Source organism: Nerophis ophidion, linkage group LG28, assembly GCF_033978795.1.
Source record: "Nerophis ophidion isolate RoL-2023_Sa linkage group LG28, RoL_Noph_v1.0, whole genome shotgun sequence".
NCBI lineage: Eukaryota > Metazoa > Chordata > Actinopteri > Syngnathiformes > Syngnathidae > Nerophis > Nerophis ophidion.
The window spans coordinates 30,878,876-30,901,258 of NC_084638.1; the positions used below are offsets into that span (position 1 = coordinate 30,878,876).

Consider the following 22,383-nt stretch of genomic DNA (forward strand, 5'->3'; position numbering starts at 1 on the left):
TGAAGCAGTTTGAGGAGGTGATCAACCAGGAGACCTTCTGGGTGGCCACGGAGATCCTGAAGGAACCGAACGCCCTGAAGAGGATGAAGACCATCAAGCATTTCATCAAGATCGCACTGCAGTGTCGGGAGTGCAAGAACTTCAACTCCATGTTCGCCATCATCAGGTGTGTGTGTGTTCTTACTTTATTTTAATGAGGACATTGCTCTGTTTACACTTTGACGGTATGGGGACAAAAAAACAGGTCCCCTAAAGGGAAACTTTTTTAAATGGTAGTCAGATCCATTCTGAAGATGCCTAAGTTTTATAAGCTTTGGCCCATAAAACAGTTAAAACTAATATGTTTTTCCAAAAACAAAATCTGGTTTAATGATCCTTAAGATGACATTTTCTATACAGCATTTATTATAAAACACTATTACCTCAAAGCAGGGGTCGGGAACCTTTTTGTCTGAGAGAGCCAAAAAGCCAAATATTTAAAAATGTATTTCCCTAAGAGCCATATAATATATTTTTTTTAACACTGAACACAACTAAACACGTGCATTTTTAAGTAAGACCAACATTTCCAGAGTATAATAGCTCTTATTCTTTGTATTACCATTGTTATTCTGAAGTTAACTGTGGAGGGGGCGTGGCCTGCGGGCCTGCAGCAAAGCGGGATGTTGCCAGGACCGGCCTCCAAATCAGCGACAGGTGCGTAGATGGCCCACCTGGGCCTTGTTATCTAATCACACGTCGCTCTGTTATAAGCAGCAGCCAGGAGGAGAGACGGGGTCGGGGCTGGAGCCAGAGCGCGATTGAGGACGAAAGAGGAAAAAACAATTGCTGGAAGGCAACTGAGAGACCGATTGAAAAATAAAACAATATTGTAACCCTAAAACAGGCTCTCATGTCGGTGCTTAGTGGTCTGAAGAACCCCCGGGAGGGCAAGCCCCACACTAACCAAAAATAAATAAATTACTTCTTACCATTAACGCAACTTCTTGAACATAAAAATGCATGAGAATGTTTTATATTTTGAACGTTGTTTTTAACACTGTGATGACAAATGGAATTAATCATTACTTATCCTGTTAAGCAATGTCAGCTCAGATTCATCCGAGAGCCAGATGCAGTCATCAAAAGACATCTGGCTCTAGAGCCATAGGTTCCCTACTCCTGCCTTAAAGTATGATTCACATTCAGAATTTGCCATCCTTCTATACAGTGTATGGTAGTTGGAGTTGCAAATAACTTCATTACTGCTAAATAGCAGTTTTCAGTAATGTCACAGAAGATGCAGGATTCGCGTTAACATTCAAGTGGTGAAACTGTTATGGTTTGCAGAGGGGAGATGACGGCAACTGACACCAGTGGGTGGGGGAAATAAATGATAAATGGGTTGTTCTTGTATAGCGCTTTTCTACCTTCAAGGTACTCAAAGCGCTTTGACACTACTTCCACATTTACCCATTCACACACACATTCACACACTGATGGAGGGAGCTGCCATGCAAGGCGCTAACCAGCACCTATCAGGAGCAAGGGTGAAGTGTCTTGCTCAGGACACAACGGACGTGACGAGGTTGGTACTAGGTGGGGATTGAACCAGGGACCCTCGGGTTGCGCACGGCCACTCTCCCCACTGTGCCAATAATGTCCAAAGATGTATTATATATATATATATATATATATATATATATATATATATATATACATTGGGGCAAAAAAGTATTTAGTCAGCCAGCGATTGTGCAAGTTCTCCCACTTCAAATGATGACAGAGGTCTGTAATTTTCATCATAGGTACACTTCAACTGTGAGAGACAGAATGTGGAAAACAAATCCAGGAATTCACAATTTAGGAATTTTAAAGAATATATTTGTAAATTATGGTGGAAAATAAGTATTTGGTCAACCATTCAAAGCTTTCACTGATGGAAGGAGGTTTTGGCTCCAGATCTCACGATACATGGCCCCATTCATTCTTTCCTTAACACAAATCAATCGTCCTGTCCCCTTAGCAGAAAAACAGCCCCAAAGCATGATGTTTCCACCCCCATGCTTCACAGTAGGTATGGTGTTCTTGGGATGCAACTCAGTATTCTTCTTCCTCCAAACACGACGAGTTGAGTTTATACCAAAAAGTTCTATTTTGGTTTCATCTGACCACATGACATTCCCCCAATCCTCTGTATCCATGTATCCATTTTGGTATAAACTCAACTTGTCGTGTTTGGAGGAAGAAGAAAACTGAGTTGCATCCCAAGAACACCATACCTACTGTGAAGCATGGGGGTGGGTTTTACTGTCAATGTTGGAGGTGCGTGTTTAGAGGAGCGGGGCTGTCCGACAAGGGCAAGGCAGGCAGGGTTATCCAGGGGCGGAAGCGGGGTCGAGAGGCAGGAGCGAGTCGTCGTAGTCCGGGGGCAAGCGAGGAGTCGAGAACCAGGAAGGCACGAGTGAGGCAGGGAAGATCCAGGAGCACACGACACACAGGGGATGCGCACAAGGAACTGCGGGGTGAGGGAGGACACGACAATAAACGCAAGGAAAGATCAGGACAGAGAGTGAGAGAGAGCATAAAGCTTGTGTCGGCTTACGGTACAGAAGACTATATTCCGGCGCCTCATGGCAGGATCAGCAGGCTTATGAAGGCAGCTCCTTTATTCAGGAATGAATAATTGCTGCTGGTGGCTGCTGCAGGGCGGAGAAATTTGTGTCCCCATTATACATATTAACTCTTTTTTGTTCAGTATTTTAACATAAATTGTTTGATTAAAGAAGAATCCCTGTGGGATGCAGAAACTGGCAGAGAAATGTGTGGGTCCATCAGACCCACAAACGCCGGCTGAGTAACAACAATATGAACGTTGCACGGAAATTTTCTCTGCCAGTTTTCTGTGAAGTGAAGTGAATGATATTTATATAGCGGCTTATCTCTAGTGACTCAAAGCGCTTTACATAGTGAAACCCAATATCTAAGTTACATTCAAACCAGTGTGGGTGGCACTGGGAGCAGGTGGGTAAAGTGTCTTGCCCAAGGATACAACGGCAGTGACTGGGATGGCGGAAGCGGGGATCGAACCTGCAACCCTCAAGTTGCTGGCACGGCCGCTCTACCAACCGAGCTATACCGCCCCTGCGGTATAGCTAGCGGTATACCAAAGGGATTCTTCTTCTGTGTTTCTGCACCTGCGGTTCCAAAACAAGGTTGCGAGATTGTTTGTCAACACTGTCTGCTCTCATTTTCTCGCACATTTGACCCTCTGATGTTCTGTGTACGTAGAGGGGGTATATTTTGTGTGGTCATTAAATATGTATTCTGATATATGTTCTTCACAGAAAATGAGCCAAAGTCAGTGAGTCTCAGTTTGAAAAATTAATTAATTGTATCATTTTCTTTTAATAAAAAGTGAAAACGGGTCCCACAGACCCGAACACCACACAAAAGTTAAGAAATTGAAATGTGCCCCCTTTGGCCAAATTTGATAAAAAAGATTAAATAAATATGTATATAGTGTCAAAGTTATTAGTTGTTGATGAACCTCAAGCATATGAAAACATGATTTAATTCAAACTAAACAAGAACAAACAAAAAGCACGCACGTGGGCGGAATAACAAACTAAGGGAGCTAGCACTGGAAGCTAGAAAACAAAAAGGAACTTTAGCATGGAAGCTAGTGGATAGCAAACAGAAAAACTGGAAATAACTAATGGCTAACAGGAACAGCTTAGCGCTATGACGACCAGGACAAAATGTAGCATGACAGGTAATAGCTGAAAAGAATCACATCGACACGACAAGAGCAACATATGGCAACGACATGTCCATCCATCCATCCATCATCTTCCGCTTATCCGAGGTCGGGTCGCGGGGGCAGCAGCCTAAGCAGGGAAGCCCAGACTTCCCTATCTCCAGCCACTTCGTCTAGCTCTTCCCGGGGGATCCCGAGGCGTTCCCAGGCCAGCCGGGAGACATAGTCTTCCCAACGTGTCCTGGGTCTTCCCCGTGGCCTCCTACCAGCTGGACGTGCCCTAAACACCTCCCTAGGGAGGCGTTCGGGCGGCATCCTGACCAGATGCCCGAACCACCTCATCTGGCTCCTCTCGATGTGGAGGATCAGCGGATTTACGTTGAGATCCTCACGGATGGCAGAGCTTCTCACCCTATCTCTAAGGGAGAGCCCCGCCGCCCGGCGGAGGAAACTCATTTCGGCCGCTTGTACCCGTGATCTTATCCTTTCGGTCATGACCCAAAGCTCATGACCATAGGTGAGGATGGGAACGTAGATCGACCGGTAAATTGAGAGCTTTGCCTTCCGGCTCAGCTCCTTCTTCACCACAACGGATCGATACAACGTCCGCATTACTGAAGACGCCGCACCGATCCGCCTGTCGATCTCACGATCCACTCTTCCCCCACTCGTGAACAAGACTCCTAGGTACTTGAACTCCTCCACTTGGGGCAGGGTCTCCTCCCCAACCCGGAGATGGCACTCCAACGACAAGTCCGAATGACAATACAATGATCCAGCAACTGACACAAGACAAAGCAGATACAAATAGGAGCGGGCTGATTGGCAACAGGTGTGGCCAGATGCCAATCAGCCGCAGCTGAAGGGTAACACAGCACTCAGGGAACAAGACAGGAAGCTGACAAAATAAGAGCACTAGACAGGAACTAAAGACAGGAGTTACTAAACACAGAGGAAACAGACAAATGCAGAGGAAAAAACTAAAACAGAAACAAAGCCTGACATATAGAGGCATACTGTAATAACTTGAAGTAAATAATAAAGATTAAAAAACAAAAAATTTACTGAAAACAGTCTTTTTCTCCCAATGTGTCACCTTTTTTCCCTATAAAATTGGGAACAGTTTCTCATATTCTTTATATATTTTTTTTGCGTTCCCCCAGCGGTCTGAACCTGGCCCCGGTGGCGCGGCTGCGCGGCTCCTGGGAGAAGCTGCCCAGCAAGTACGACAAGTTGTTCGGTGACCTGCAGGACGTGTTCGACCCGTCCAGGAACATGGCCAAGTATCGCAACGTGCTGAGCAGCCAGAGCATGCAGCCGCCCATCATCCCGCTCTTCCCCGTCGTTAAGAAGGACCTCACCTTCTTGCACGAAGGTACCGCTTCCTGTTTTATTGTGGAAAGTTCCTCTCTCAACAGGACCTTTTACTTCTGTTAAAGTCTTCATTGTCTAACATTTGACTCATCTTGCAATATATTACTCACACACACTAATATCCCTATATTATTATAGTATTAATTATACACACACTAAAATTATACGTACGGGTGCTTAAAAACTTTGAAAATGCTTGGATTTTAATGTTATGTTTTCAATATTTGAAAAATGCTTGAATTTTGGGTGAAGTGCTTGGAAATGCTTGGAAATGTTTACACAATTTTACACTCCTGCACGCGCTCCGAGGTCCGAGTGCTGGCTCCAGCTCGTGGTGCCCAAAAACGAGACTTAAAACCAGGGGAGTGGTCTTTGTGGTCGGCCCTAAGCCTAAAATGGAAAAAAAATACAATAAGTGTCCTAATTCAGTTTTGTTAAGATTCAGTGTTTTAAAATTCAGTGCAAAAAATATAAGTGTATAAAAATTAAATGTAAAAAAATGTAATGTAAAAATTCAGTGCAAAAAACATAAGTGTATACAAATTCAGTGTAAAAATTCAATGTAAAAAAAATCAGTGTAAAAATGTTGTGCAAAAAATCCATTTAATAAAAAGCTAGTGTGTAAAACTTCAACGCAAAAAAATTCAGTGCATAAGATATGTGTATACAAATTAAATGTAAAAACAATTCAATATAAAAATTCAGTGCAAAAAATATAAGTGTATAAAAATCCAGTGTGTAAGAAAGAATCAGTGTAAAAATTCAGTGCAAAAAATCCAGTGTGTGAAAATTTCATTTAAAAAAATTCAGTGCAAAGAATATAAGTGTATAAAAATTACATGTAAAAAAATTATACGTAAAAATCCAGTGCAAAAAATTTAAGTGTAGAAAAATTCAGTGTGTAAAAATTCAATGTAAAAAAAAATCTGTGTAGAAATTCAGTGCAAAAATTCAGTGTGTAAAAATGTATTGTAAAAAAATTCAGTGCAAAGAATATAAGTGCATAAAAATTACATGTAAAAAAAAATATTTGTAAAAATCCAGTGCAGAAAAAAGTTTATACAAATCCAGTGTGTAAAATTCAATGTAAAAAAATTCAGTGCAAGAAATCTAAGTGTATAAAAATTAAATGTAAAAAAAAATATTTGTAAAAATCCAGTACAAAAAATATAAGTGTATACAAATTCAGTGTGTAAAAATTCAATGTAAAAAAAAATCAGTGTAGAAATTCAGTGTAAAAAATTTTTGTAAAAAAATTCAGTGCAAAGAATATAAGTGCATACAAATTAAATGTAGAAGAAATTATATGTAAAAATCCAGTGCAGAAATAAATGTATATAAATCCAGTGTGTAAAAATTCAATGTAAAAAAAAAAATCTGTGTAAAAGTTCGGTGCAAAAAATCCAGTGTATAAAAATCCAGTGTGTAAAAATTCAATGTAAAAAAATTCAGTGCAAAAATATAAGTGTATAAAAATTACATGTAAAAAAAAAAAAAGTAAAAATCCAGTGGTAAAAAAATAAGTATATAAAAATTATTTGTGTAATAATTAAATGTAAAAAAAAATTCAGTGCAAAAAATGTAAGTGTATAAAAATCCAGTGTGTAAAAATTCAATGTAAAAAAATTCAGTGCAAAAAATGTAAGTGTATAAAATTAAACGTAAAAAAAAATCAATATAAAAATTCAGTGCAAAAAACATAAGTGTATACAAATTCAGTGTAAAAATTCAATGTAAAAAAAATCAGTGTAAAAATGTGCAAAAAATCCATTTAATAAAAAGCTAGTGTGTAAAACTTCAACGCAAAAAAATTCAGTGCATAAGATATGTGTATACAAATTAAATGTAAAAACAATTCAATACAAAAATTCAGTGCAAAAAATAGGGGTGTATAAAAATCCAGTGTGTAAGAAAGAATCAGTGTAAAAATTCAGTGCAAAAAATCCAGTGTGTAAAAATTTCATTTAAAAAAATTCAGTGCAAAGAATATAAGTGTATAAAAATTACATGTAAAAAAATTATACGTAAAAATCCAGTGCAAAAAATTTAAGTGTAGAAAAATTCAGTGTAAAAAAAAATCTGTGTAGAAATTCAGTGCAAAAATTCAGTGTGTAAAAATGTATTGTAAAAAAATTCAGTGCAAAGAATATAAGTGCATAAAAATTAAATGTAAAAAAAAATATTTGTAAAAATCCAGTGCAGAAAAAAGTTTATACAAATCCAGTGTGTAAAATTCAATGTAAAAAAATTCAGTGCAAGAAATCTAAGTGTATAAAAATTAAATGTAAAAAAAAATATTTGTAAAAATCCAGTACAAAAAATATAAGTGTATACAAATTCAGTGTGTAAAAATTCAATGTAAAAAAAAATCAGTGTAGAAATTCAGTGTAAAAAATTTTTGTAAAAAAATTCAGTGCAAAGAATATAAGTGCATACAAATTAAATGTAGAAGAAATTATATGTAAAAATCCAGTGCAGAAATAAATGTATATAAATCCAGTGTGTAAAAATTCAATGTAAAAAAAAAAATCTGTGTAAAAGTTCGGTGCAAAAAATCCAGTGTATAAAAATCCAGTGTGTAAAAATTCAATGTAAAAAAATTCAGTGCAAAAATATAAGTGTATAAAAATTACATGTAAAAAAAAAAAAAGTAAAAATCCAGTGGTAAAAAAATAAGTATATAAAAATTATTTGTGTAATAATTAAATGTAAAAAAAAATTCAGTGCAAAAAATGTAAGTGTATAAAAATCCAGTGTGTAAAAATTCAATGTAAAAAAATTCAGTGCAAAAAATGTAAGTGTATAAAATTAAACGTAAAAAAAAATCAATATAAAAATTCAGTGCAAAAAAAATATAAGTGTAAAAAATTCAGTGCAAAAAATCCAGTGTATAAAAATCCAGTGTGTAAAAATTTAATGTAAAAAATTTCAGTGCAAAGAATATAAGTGTATAAAAATTCAGTGTGTAAAAATTCAATGTAAAAAAAAAAAGTGTATACTTGTATTGGTTTTATTTGTAATAGTGTAGATGTAGTTGTATTACCGTATTTTTCGGTATAAGTATAAGTCGCACCCCCGGCCAAACTATGAAAAAAACTGCGACTTATAGTCCGAAAATATGGTATTTGTAGTTTCTTGTAATATTAGTCATGCACTTGGTTTATTGTTTGTTACCTTGTTTTATTGGTATATTGTTTTATTGTTTATGAAATTGTTGTATTATTTGTGGTATTGTTGGTGTTTGGCAGGTAATGACTCCACGGTGGACGGCCTGGTGAACTTTGAGAAGCTCAGGATGATCGCCAAGGAGATTCGACATGTGGTGAGGATGACCTCGGCCAACATGGACCCCGCACTCATGTTCAGACAAAGGTGTGTTACTTCTTCTACTACTATTAGTATTACTACTACTACTATTAATATTACTATTACTACTATTAGTATTAATATTACTACTACTAATACTACTACTACTACTATTATTAATATTACTGTTACTACTATTGATATTACTGTTACAATTAATACTAATATTATTACTACTACTCCTACTATTACCATTACTACTACTACTACAGTTACTACTACTACTACTACTATTATAAATATTACTACTACTACCACTACAACCACTACTACCTCTATTACTACTATTATAAATATTACTACTACTACTATTACTACCACTAATATTATTATAAATATTACTACTACTACATCCACTACTACTACTATTACTACTATTTTAAATATTACTACTACTATTACTATTATAAATATTACTACTACTACTAATATTATTGTAAATAGTACTACAACTAAAACCACTACTACTACTACTACTACTATTTCTACTATTATAAATATTACTACTACTACTACTATTATAAATATTACTTCTACCACTATTACTACTACTAATATTATTATAAATACTAATACTACTACAACTACAACCAATACTACTATTAAAAATATTACTACTACTATTATAAATATTACTACTAATACTATTACTACTACTAATATTATAAATATTACTACTACTACAACTACAACCACTACTACTACTACTACTATTACTACTATTATAAATATTATTACTACTACTACTATGTCTACAACTACTATTACTACTACTATTACAACTACTACTATAAATATTACTACTACTACATCTAGAACTACTATTACTACTAATATAAATAACACTACTGCTACATCTACAACTACTATTACTACTTTTATAAATAATAATACTATGTCTACAACTATTACTACTACTACGTCTACAACTACTACTACTACTACTACTATTACGACTACTACTACAATTATAAATATTACTACTACTAAGTCTACAACTACTAATACTACTACTAATATTATTGTTACTACTATTTCTATTATTATTAATACTACTACTACTATTTATTAATTGTACTGTTACTATTATTAATATTACTACTATTATTATTATTATCATTACTACTACTACAACTACAACCACTACTACTAATATTATTGTTACTACTATTTCTATTATTATTAATACTACTACTAATAATATTTATTAATTGTACTGTTATTACTATTACTACTATTATTACTATTATGAATATTACTACTACTACAACTACAACCACTACTACTATTGCTACTATTATACATGAGACTACCACGTCAACAATTACAACTACTATTACTACTACTATTAGGACTACCACTACTACTTTTACAATAACTATTACTACTACTACAACTACAACTATTACTACTACTATTATTACGACTACTACTACTATTATAAATATTACTACTACTAAGTCTACAAATGCTACTACTACCATTATAAATATTACTACTACTACATCTACAACTACTACTATTACTACTACTACTACTATAATTATAAATACTACTACTACTACTATTATGCATATAACTACATCTACAACTACTACTATTGTAAATATTACTACTACGTCTACAACTACTACTATTATAAATACTACTACTAGTACTACTACTACTACATCTACAACTACTACTATTACTCCTACTATTATGACTACTATTACTACTACTACTATTATAAATATTACTAGTACTACATCTACAACTACTACTAATACTATTATAAATATTACTACTACGTCTACAACTATTATAAATACTACTACTAGTACTACTACAACTACTACTATTATGACTACTATTACTACTACTGCTATTATAAATATTACTACTACTACTACTATTATTACTACTACTACTACTGTCTTACTCCACCAATGGGGTGAAAATGAATATTCTTTGAAAGCCAACATTTCTCGGACTTGAACACATCGGCACTTCAAGTATTGACATGCAGGATGATGCAACACTGCCCCCTACAGACAGTCCTTGTGTACTCCAAGAGTGGACAGAGGTGTTGGGACACACCTGAATTTTAATTATTTATCTTAGCGAGACTTTTTGGACAATTGTAAGCTTTTCGGGGAAGCTTTGTTCTTACTTTTTCCACACGGCTGTGCTCGGAGGAGTTTGCTGACCTGACAACTGGACAAATACACAACAAAGAACAAAGAGGACTCCAGAAAGTGTGTCACAACAAACACGCTGTTATTGACTTATATCTGACTGGAAATTTTTCACACGGCTGAAAACAGCCACTGTAACTTTGGGGTGTTTATCCCAATCGGCAGAAAATTTGGTACACACCTTTAGGGGACTGACAAGCACGTGTGTGTCAAATTGGTGGCGGGACTTTGCCACTATCTGTCCATAAATCATAGCTAGTTTGTCTCATGATTATAAAACAAATGCTTGCATATTTTATAAAGCATTGTGACCACAACCCAGAGGGGGCGCCACCATACTTGCCAACCTTGAGACCTCCGATTTCGGGAGGTGGGGGATGGGGGTCGTGGTCGGGGGTGGAGTGGAGGAGTATATTTACATCTACAATTCACCAACTCGAGTATTTCATATATATATATATATATATATATATATATAGATTAGATAGTACTTTATTTATTCCGTCAGGAGAGTTCCTTCAGGAAAATTACAATTTTCAGCACAATCCCATTCAAGATCAGACAAACATTACAGGGAGACAGAACAGGATCGCTGACGGGTCTGCCGGCTTCCAGCGCCCCTTACAAAAAAAGATGAGATACAGGTAAACAGGGGGGGGGGGAATAGAAGATTAAAATAAAATTTAAAAATCGGTTTTAGCCTGGGCCCTGGAGAGGGGGTGCAGACTGAGGCCAAGGGAAAAAAACAACAAATCATAGCCATAGTACACAAACATCAAAGAACACATAGGACATTAAAGACATTAAAGCAGCAGATAAAGCAACCAAGACAGCCGACTCCGCTCCCGGCCAGTGTCCAGTCCGCATGGATGAGCGATGATACGTCCAAGGAGACTGAGGTGTCCGACACCTGCTCACCCAGCCAAGACACCGCGAAGCCTCTCCGTCCCAGCGCTCAGTGCCAGCTCCGCAGCCCTGTCCCCTCATCCGCATCTCCTCCAGTCCCTCCAAAGCGACTCCGGTGTGGCAGACACCCAGCAGCTGGTCTCCATGGCCAAAGGGCTCCCGGGAGGCAGATCCAGAAGTCCACAAAAAAAGCACCACAGAGGTCACGAAAGTGACACCCCTTGTCACACAGTCCCAAAGGGTCCCGGACCAAAAGACAAAAAAATATAATAACACATGAAAACAAGAGGGAAACACAAAAGGATGATACAAGAGCACAGAGCTCCTGCCTACAGCAGCGCCATCTTGGAAAAAAAAAAAAAAAAAAAAATATATATATATATATATATATATATATATATATATATATGTGAAATACTTGACTTTCAGTGAATTCTAGCTATATATATTTATTATATTACATATATAAATAAAGTAAATAGTTGAATTTCAGACGGCACCTCTCAAATACACAGTAATAAAAACACAGTGTTTCTACTTACTGTACTGTGCTTGCTGGTTACTAAAAAAAAACAAAAAAACATTTACCTTTCACTATTTGAGTAACCTTTGTTCTGCCATTTGCGTACTGGAGCGCAACACCACATAAATCGCTGGCCAATCAAAAAGCAACCCCATAATGCTATAGCCAACATTCACCAGGAGATGGCGACAGACAACATAGCATCACTCTATTACAGACGGCGTCGCCATGGCTGTAACTTCCTCGTTCTTCTGCTTCGTCTCCTTGTGTGTGCAGTTTTTTTATTAAAATCCGAAGATGTAACGTGATTGGGCAGGCAAGCTGTTTATATAGTGGGAAAGCGGACGTGAAAAAAGGCGGTCCCCATTCAGGTTTGCATGAAGCTGGAGGGGGCGTGTCTTCCAGCTCCGCTGAATTTCGGGGGAGAAAATTTCTTCCAGGAGGTTTTCGGGAGAGGCGCTGAATTTTCGGGAGTCTACCGGAAAATCCGGGAGGGTTGGCAAGTATGGGCGCCACAGACACCATTTGTTAAAGGTGTCCCAACACTTCTGTCCTATGTGGCTTCAACAAACATGGTCACATGATGCACACTTCTTCGGACGATATGGGGACATGTCTCCCGTGGCTTCAACAAACATGGTCACATGATGCACACTTCTTCGGACGATATGGGGACATGTCTCCCGTGGCTTCAACAAACATGGTCACATGATGCACACTTCTTCGGACGATATGGGGACATGTCTCCCGTGGCTTCAACAAACATGGTCACATGATGCACACTTCTTCGGACGATATGGGGACATGTCTCCCGTGTGTTTGCTGTTCTCCATCTTGCCATCATTCCTTCATGGCAGCATGAGTTCCATTACAGACACCATGCCCCCCCCCCCACCCCTTCCTTACCGTCCTCCACCCTCCAAAATAAAAAAAAATGTCTTCAATCTTCGCACCTCTCGCTTGCAGGAAGAAGAGGTGGAAGAGTTTAGGGTAAGTTTGTCCCCTGTGGCCATTTGCTTTTTGCCGGCGTGGCAAAAAAAACTCACCGTGCATCTTTTAAACTGCATGCCCCGCCCCCTCAGACTCACTTTACACCATGCCTGTGTGTGTGTGCGCGTATGTATGTGTGTGTGTGTGTGTGTGTGTGTTAACCCTTCCATTGGCAGCCTACACCCAACTGACCCACAAAAAAGTTCGTCATCTTCATCATCATCATCATCAATGTTGTGTCTATGATGACATCATCATGCATCTGAGTCTCATAGCTTCTAATTATCGAGGTTCATTTGTTTTTGTTTTTATTACGGAAGCTTCTTTTTTTTTTTTTACACTAAGGGTACGTCGCTGAATTTGTGAATTGAATTTTGTATACATCAAATTATGCTGACACTTTCATTGACTAAAGGTGTGTGTGTTAAACAATTCAGTTTTGTTAAGATAAAATGTTTTAAAAATCAGCGTAAATATTCAGTGTAAAAAATACAAGTTTATAAAACTTAAATGTAAAAACATTCTGTGCAAAAAATGTAAGTGTATGAAAATTAAATGTAAAAAAAAAATCTATGTAAAAATTCAGTGCAAAAAATATAAGTGTATAAAAATTTAATGCAAAAAAAATCAGTGTGTAAAAATCCAGTGTGTAAAATTTAAATGTAAAATAAATTATGTGCAAAAAGTAAAAGTGTATAAAAATAAATGTAAAAACAATTCTATGTAAAAATTTAGTGCAAAAAAAATAAGTGTATAAAAATTCTGTGTGTAAAAAGTAAATGTAAAAAAATCAGTTGTAAAAATTCAGTGCAAAAAAAATAAGTGTACAAAAATTCATTGTAAAAAAACTAAATGTAAAAATTCCGTGCAAAAAATATAAGTGTATAAAAATTGAATGTAAAAAAATTCAGTGCAAAAAATGTAAGTGTATAAAAATTAAATGTAAAAAAAAATCGATGTAAAAATTCAGTGCAAAAAATAGTGTATAAAAATTGAATGCAAAAAAAAAATCAGTGTGTAAAAATTCAGTGCTAAAAATATAAGTGTATACAAATTCAATGTAATAAAAATTCAGTGCAAAAAATTCAAGTGTATAAAAATTTAATGTAAAAAAATAAATATGTAAAAATCCAGTGCAAAAAATATAAGTGTATAAAAATTCAATGTAATAAAAAAATCACTGTACAAATTCAGTGCAAAAAATCTAAGTGTATAAAAATCCAGTGTGTAAAAATTCAGTGTAAAACAATTCAGTGCAAGAATTATGTGTATGAAAATTAAATGTAAAACAAAATTATATCTAAAAATGCAGTGCAAAAAATACAAGTGTATAGAAATTTCATGTAAACAAATTCAGTGTATACAAATTTAGTGTAAAAAAAAAATTAAGTGCAGGAAAAAAAAAAACTCCCTTCATTGGCTGGTTCTAAGACATGATCGATTGCTTCAGTATAAATTTACCAGAAAATTTTAATGTAAAAAGAAAAACCCAGTATATAAACATTTAGTGAAAAAAAACATTTAGTATATCCAAATTTAGTGTAAAAAACATTCAGTATATACCAACTTAGTGTAAAAAAAAAACATTCAGTATATCCAAATTTAGTTTAAAAAAACATTCAGTAAATACAAATTTAGTGTAAAAAAATATTGAGTATATAAAAATGTAGTGTAAAAAAACACTCAGTATGTACAAATTTAGTGTAAAAAACATTCAGTATATCCAATTTTAGTGTAAAAAAACATTCAGTATATACAAATTTAGTGTAAAAAAACATCCAGTAGATACAAATGTAGTGTAAAAAAAACACTCAGTATGTACAATTTTAGTGTAAAAAAACATTCAGTATGTACACATTTAGTATAAAAAACATTCAGTATATCCAATTTTTGTGTAAAAAAACATTCAGTATATCCAATTTTAGTATACAAAAACATTCAGTATATCCAATTTTAGTGTACAAAAACATTCAGTATGTACAATTTTAGTGTAAAAAAACATTCAGTGTATACAATTTTAGTGTTAAGAAATCAGGGCAGAAAAATCTGTTGCTTCAAAACCCATTGGCTGGTTCTGAGACATAATCGATTGCTTTAGTCTTAATTTACTGAAAGCGAGTCTTGAGTTTTAAAGTAACGAATATTTCTGCACTGATGTTTTATACACTGAATTTTTATACATTTTAAATTATATTTTTCCTTTGCACTACATTTTCTCTCATTTTGCACACATTTTTCTATACAAAAAAGTTGTCAGCATAATTTGAATGGAAAAAAAATCAGTTCACCAAATTTAAAAAAAAATAGCTTTTGTAATAAACAAGCAAAATACTAATACAATGTTAATTGTTTATTGTTAATGACATTTATTTAGCTGTAATGTGTTATTGGCTGCACACAAACAGAGGTAGTAAAGTACCAATCATGAGGTTTAAAGATGCTATTTGGACTCAGGCTGATTAATGTCAGCATCCCATAATAATCCCTCATATCCTATCCACTGCATCTTTTGGTTTTGCTTTTATTTTGATTGGTAGCGTTGCGCGCGGCGAGCTGCATGGACCTGAAATGTGAAAAACTGCTCAGTTTGGATTGACCTCGCTTTATTGGACAATACTGTTAACAGGACCCGCCCCTCCTGCGTTTTAATTGGCTGCCCAAAAGTGTGTGACGTGTATTAATGTATTACTGGTTTCTCTTTGTACGTCTACTTCCCGTTCCTCTGCATCCCCCCCCTACCCCCACCCCCCGTCACCTGTCCGACACTTTCTCTTCCCTCGCACCTCACCGGTCCTTGTTGTCTGTCCCCACCTCCCCACCGCCCCCTCCCCGCAGGTCTCTGAGCCAGGGCAGCACCAACTCCAACATGCTGGACGTGCAGGGCGGCGCCCACAAGAAGCGCGTCCGCCGCAGCTCGCTGCTCAACGCCAAGAAGCTGTACGAGGACGCCCAGATGGCGCGCAAGGTGAAGCAGTACCTGTCCAACCTGCTGGTGGAGGCGGACGAGGAGAAGCACCAGATCATGTCCCTGCAGTGCGAGCCCACCTACACCACCAGTGAGTGGATTTGCTTGCAACCTTCCCACAATGCATCAGTGTTGACCGTCCGCCAACTGAAGCCCGTTTTCGCCAAGCGGTACTGTTTGGTCCGCTATGGCAGAGTATGACATTTTAGTGTTAATGAAAAGGTACCAGAACATGTTCTTATTTTGGTTTAGACCGGGGGTGTCCAAACTTTTTCCAATGGGGGCCACACACTGAAATATGAAAGCATGCGGGGGCCATTTTCATATTTGTATTTTCAAAACCAATATATATATATATATATATATATATATATATAATTTGTTTTTCTTCTGTGTATGTATGTGTGTGTGTGTGTATGTATATATATATATGTATACATACATATATTTATATATAAATACATTTATATATACATATATTTTTTTTTTTATTATATTATTTACATATACTGTACATACACATATATTTACATATGTATATATGTATGTGTATGTATGTGTATATGTATATATGTGTATATGTATATATGCATGTATATGTGTGTATATACATATGTATATATATAATTTTTGTGTGTATGTATGTGTATTTATATATATACACACATGCATGCATGCATACATACACACATACATACGCATGTATGTATATATATATATATATATAGGTATATACATGTATACATACACATATATATGTGTATATTTACATCAACATATATATATGTATATACATATATATGTATGTATATATGTATATACATACATATATTTACATCAATATATATATATGTGTATATACATGTATACATATATATATACATATATATGCGTATATTTACATCTACATATGTATATATGCATGTATATGTATATACATGTATACATACATATACATATATACATACATATATTTGCATATACAGTATTTACATCAACAAATATATATATATATAGTATAATGCTTGAATATATAGTTGTTGTTTTTTTGCCCTTATTGTGAAAGAAAAACATTTTTTATGGCAAAAACACAAAATATGCAACATTTTCCCCCCCCCCAAAATATTTAAAAATGTAATATTTGATAAGTAATCGGCGCCTTGAATAGGTAAATATTTCATAACAACATTGATTTTGATTCTTTTTTTTTTTTTTGATTACAGTTAACAATAACAATGTTTAAAGTCAACATTGCAACTTTTTCCCGTTACTTTTCACCTCTTTGCTCTTTTTCCCAACTTGTTTATGTTTTTCTAAAACGTATTTATGGAATTTAAGTGTCTTTGGATGGGTTTTAATGAAAAGTGTTTGCATTACAGCCAGCAGTGAAGATCAAAAAATAAATTAGGTGCACCATTTTTAAGCTGCAGGGGGCAAAGCGTAGGAAAAAAGTAGCATCTTATAGTTTGGAAATCACGGTAATCCTAGCGTCCATATTTAGGGACTTTTGTCATTATATTTTTATCAGTGACGGAGTAGGAAGGGGCTAGGACATGTTTGTTTTTTTGTATGAAGCGCCATTTCATTCGATGACATCGTCCTTACACGCACGGCGCGTGATTTGTGTCACTGTTTGATACCCAAGTACGCACCTGCATGTACTTTTCCAAGATCTATCACATCAGAAGACTCTTTGGCGAACATTACATCTTTGGTTGAGAAGCGTGATGAAGTCCAACTTTGCTTCCTTTCTCCTCGCAGTTTCCAAGAACCTGAGCGACAGGCGGTCCACCAAGTCGGACATGTCGCCCGTGTCCTTGCGGTCAGCTCTGCCCTCGGGGAAAACCCAGAACCGGGTCTCGCAAGTCCTTCAGGTGCAGGTCCCGCTGAACCCGCTGAGGAAGAAGAGCACTGCCAAAGACGTGGGCCCTCCGAGTGAGTTTCTTCTTTGAAGCATGTAGACTGTGCTAGGATTGGTCATTGAATCATTGTGGTCCGCAACATCATTTAATGTGGCCCGCCACATCATTTAAAGTGGTCACTGGATTTAAAAATGGCCTGCCACATCATTTAAAGTGGTCTGCCACGTCATTCATCGTAGTCTGCCACTGGATTTAAAAATGCCCTGCCACATCATTTAATGTGGTCTGCCACATCATTTAAAGTGGTCTGCCACATAATTTCATGTAGTCTGCCACTGGATTTAAATTGGCCTACCACTGGATTTAAAGTGGTCTGCTACATCTTTTAAAGTGGTCCTCCACATCATTTAAAGTGGTCAGCCACATTTTTATAGTGGTCTGCCACATCATTTCACATGGCCTGCCACATCATTTAACATAGCCTGCCATTTTATTTCAAGTGGCCTGCCACATCATTTAAAATTGTCCGCCACCTCTTTTAAAGTGGTCTGCCATTTCATTTCAGTGGCCTGCCACAAACCATTTAAGGTGGTCTGCCACTTTATTTATTGTGGTCTGCCACTTCATTTCAAGTGGTCTGCTACATTTATTGTGGTCTGCCACATAATTTCAAGTGGTCTGCCACATCATTTCACGTGGTCTGCCACATTTATTGTGGTCTGCCACATAATTTCATGTGGTCTGCCACATCATTCAAGTGGTCTGCCACTTCATTTCAAGTGGTCTGCTACATTTATTGTGGTCTGCCACATAATTTCATGTGGTCTGCCACATCGTTTCACGTGGTCTGCCACATCGTTTCACGTGGTCTGCCACATTTATTGTGGTCTGCCACATCATTTCATGTGGTCTGCCACATCATTCAAGTGGTCTGCCACTTCATTTCAAGTGGTCTGCTACATTTATTGTGGTCTGCCACATAATTTCAGGTGGTCTGCCACAAACCATTTAACGTGGTCTGCAACATTTATTGTGGTCTGCCGCATCACTTAATGTGGTCTGCCGCATCATTTAATGTGGTCTGTCACATCATTTATTGTGGTCTGCCACAGCATTTAACGTGGTCTGGTACATCATTTAACGTGGTCTGGTTCATCTTTTAATTTCTTCTGCTAGATCATTTCATGTTGTCTTCCACATCATTTATTGTGGCCCATTTATTGAGGTGGCAGACCATTCAATGTGGTCTGCCACCTCATTTAAAATTGTCTGACACGTCTTTTAAAGTGGTCTGCCATTTAATTTCATGTGGTCTGCCACGTCATTTCATGTGGTCTGCTACGACATTTATTGTGGACTGCCGCCTCGTTTAACGTGGTCTTCCGCATTATTTAACATGGTCTGTCACATTTATTGTGGCCCGCCACAATAAATGTGACTGGTCTGGTACATCATTTCATTTGGTCTGCTAGATCATTTAATGTGGTCTTCCACATCATTTAAAATGGCCCACCGCATCATTCAACGACGTCTGCCACTTCATTTGAAGTGGTCTGCTACATTGTTTAATTGGCCTATCACTGGATGGATGGATGGACATCATTTAACATGGTCTGCCACAACATCTGATCTGCCACCTCTTTTAATTTGGTCTGCTACATCATTTAACGTTGTCTTCCATATCATTTAAAGTGGCCCACCGCGTCATTCAATGTGGTCTGCCACATCATTTAAAGTGGTCTGCCGCATCATTTAAAGTGGTCTGCCGCATCATTTAATTTAGTCTGCTACATTATTTATTTTGGTCTGCTACATTATTTAATGTGATCTTCCACACTTTTTAATTTTCTCTTCACATCTTTACAGTGGCCCACCACATCATTTAATGTCCTCTTCCACATCTTTTAATTTTGTCTGTCACATCATTTATTGTGGTCTGCCATATCATTTATTGTGGTCTGCCACGTCATTTAACGTAGTCTGCTACATCATTTATTTGAATCTGCTACATCTTTTAAAGTGGCCCGCTGTGTCATTCAACGTGGTCTGCCACATCATTTAATGTGGTCTTCCACATCATTGAATCTGGTCTGCTACATCAATTAATGCGGGCTTCCATATCATTTAATGTGGCCCACTGCATCATTCAACGTGGTCTGCCATATCATTTAAAGTGGTCTGCCACATTATTTAATTTAGTGTGCTACATTATTTAATCTGATCTTCCACACTTTTTAATTTTCTCTTCACATCTTTACAGTGGCCCACCACATCATTTAATGTCCTCTTCCACATCTTTTAATTTTGTCTGTCACATCATTTATTGTGGTCTGCCATATCATTTATTGTGGTCTGCCACGTCATTTAACGTAGTCTGCTACATCATTTATTTGAATCTGCTACATCTTTTAAAGTGGCCCGCTGTGTCATTCAACGTGGTCTGCCACATCATTTAATGTGGTCTTCCACATCATTGAATCTGGTCTGCTACATCAATTAATGCGGGCTTCCATATCATTTAATGTGGCCCACTGCATCATTCAACGTGGTCTGCCATATCATTTAAAGTGGTCTGCCACATTATTTAATTTAGTGTGCTACATTATTTAATCTGATCTTCCACACTTTTTAATTTTCTCTTCACATCTTTACAGTGGCCCACCACATCATTTAATGTCCTCTTCCACATCTTTTAATTTTGTCTGTCACATCATTTATTGTGGTCTGCCATATCATTTATTGGGGTTTGCCACATCATTCAATGTGGTCTGCCATGTCATTTAACGTAGTCTGCTACATCATTTATTTGAATCTGCTACATCTTTTAAAGTGGCCCGCTGTGTCATTCAATGTTGTCTGCCACATCATTTAATGTGGTCTTCCACATCATTAAATCTGGTCTGCTACATCAATTAATCTGGTCTTCCATATCATTTAATGTGGCCCACAGCGTCATTCAACGTGGTCTGCCATGTCATTTAAAGTGGTCTGCCACGTTATTTAATTTAGTGTGCTACATTATTTAATCTGATCTTCCACACTTTTTAATTTTCTGTTCACATCTTTTAATCTGGCCCACCACGTCATTTATTGTCCTCTTCCACATCTTTTAATTTGGTCTGCCACATCATTTATTGTGGTCTGCTACGTCATTTAATTTGATCTGCTACGTCATTCAACGTGGTTTGCCATATCATTTAATGTCGCCTGCCACCCATTTATTGTGGCCTGCCAACATCATTTATTGTGGCCTGCCAACATCATTTATTGTGGCCTGCCACATCATTTATTGTGGCCTGCTACATCACATAATGAAGTCTTCCTTATCATTCAGTGTGGTCTGCTTCATCACTTCAAATGGTCTTAATGTGGTCACGTTGGTGCTGGTTTTGTTTCTCCAGACTTCAGTTCCCCCCAGGTGGTGAAGAAGCCCCCCGTGAGCTCGGCGGACGAGTGGAGCCCCAAGAGACCCTCGGAGGACACCGTCTCCTCCATCTCCTCCTTGCACTCGAGTCCGACCGCCTCGCCGCAGGGCTCGCCGCGCAAAGGTGGCGTTTCTTCGTCCCTGCCGCCGGCCTCCACCAAGACTGACGCCTCTTCCTCTCTTTTTGCTCCCGCCAGCAGGGGGTTCAGCCAAAACCCAGACCTCAAGCCAGATGAACCTGTCGGGGTCGTCGTCGTCGTTGACGAGCGACGCCAGCACCAAGGCGAGCACCGTCAGCCTGCGCAGCTACGGCATAGGTGAGTACACAACACAACTCAACCGGTGTTGGAATAGCAAACTGATGAGTCGGCATTAAAAAAAACCACATTATTCTATATATCAAAATGTGTTTTTTACTAAAATAATCATGTGGATTGCATGAGAAAGTGGACATTAGAATGTAGCTACTATGCCAGGGATCACCAACCTTTTTGAAACCAAGAGCTACTTCTTGGGTACTGATTAATGCGAAGGGCTACCAGTTTGATACACACTTAAATAAATTGCCAGAAATAGCCAATTCGCTGGATTTACCTTAAACTCTATGTTATTATTAATAATTAATGATATTTATCTTTGTGGAAACCCTGATCATCTTAATGATTTATCACAATAAATATATATTTTTGATGACATGTTTTAAATAGGTTAAAATCCAATCTGCACTTTGTTAGAATATATAACAAATTGGACCAAGCTATATTTCTAACAAAGACAAATCATTATTTCTTCGAGATTTTCCAGAACAAAATTTTTTTAAGAAATTCAAAAGACTTTGAAATAAGATTTAAATTTGATTCTACAGATTTTCTAGATTTGCCAGAATATTTTTTTTTAATTTTAATCATAAGTTTGAATAAGTATTTCACAAATATTCGTCGTCAAAAAAAGAGAAGCTAAAATGAAGAATTAAATTTACATTTTTTATTATTTATAAAAATTTAAAAAAATAACTTACTTGAACATTGATTTCAATTGTCAGGAAAGAAAAGGAAGG

The 22,383-nt window shown here is 36.7% G+C and overlaps 1 protein-coding gene across 7 annotated transcripts in view; it reads left to right on the forward strand.

The window, feature by feature from the left end:
- Positions 1-22,383, forward strand: part of rapgef6 (Rap guanine nucleotide exchange factor (GEF) 6) — a 341,924-nt gene that overhangs the window by 301,946 nt on the left and 17,595 nt on the right. For 4 of the 7 annotated variants that reach the window (XM_061891505.1, XM_061891507.1, XM_061891509.1 and 1 more), the window contains 8 exons: positions 1-166; positions 4,903-5,114; positions 8,362-8,485; positions 13,052-13,075; positions 15,911-16,131; positions 17,802-17,975; positions 21,304-21,450; positions 21,524-21,643. The exon at positions 1-166 is cut by the window's left edge and continues 50 nt beyond it. In XM_061891505.1, the coding sequence (XP_061747489.1) occupies positions 1-166; positions 4,903-5,114; positions 8,362-8,485; positions 13,052-13,075; positions 15,911-16,131; positions 17,802-17,975; positions 21,304-21,450; positions 21,524-21,643 (1,188 nt within the window). The remainder of the gene's footprint in view (positions 167-4,902; positions 5,115-8,361; positions 8,486-13,051; positions 13,076-15,910; positions 16,132-17,801; positions 17,976-21,303; positions 21,451-21,523; positions 21,644-22,383) is intronic. The other 3 variants (XM_061891506.1, XM_061891511.1, XM_061891508.1) reach the window with 2 other exon arrangements.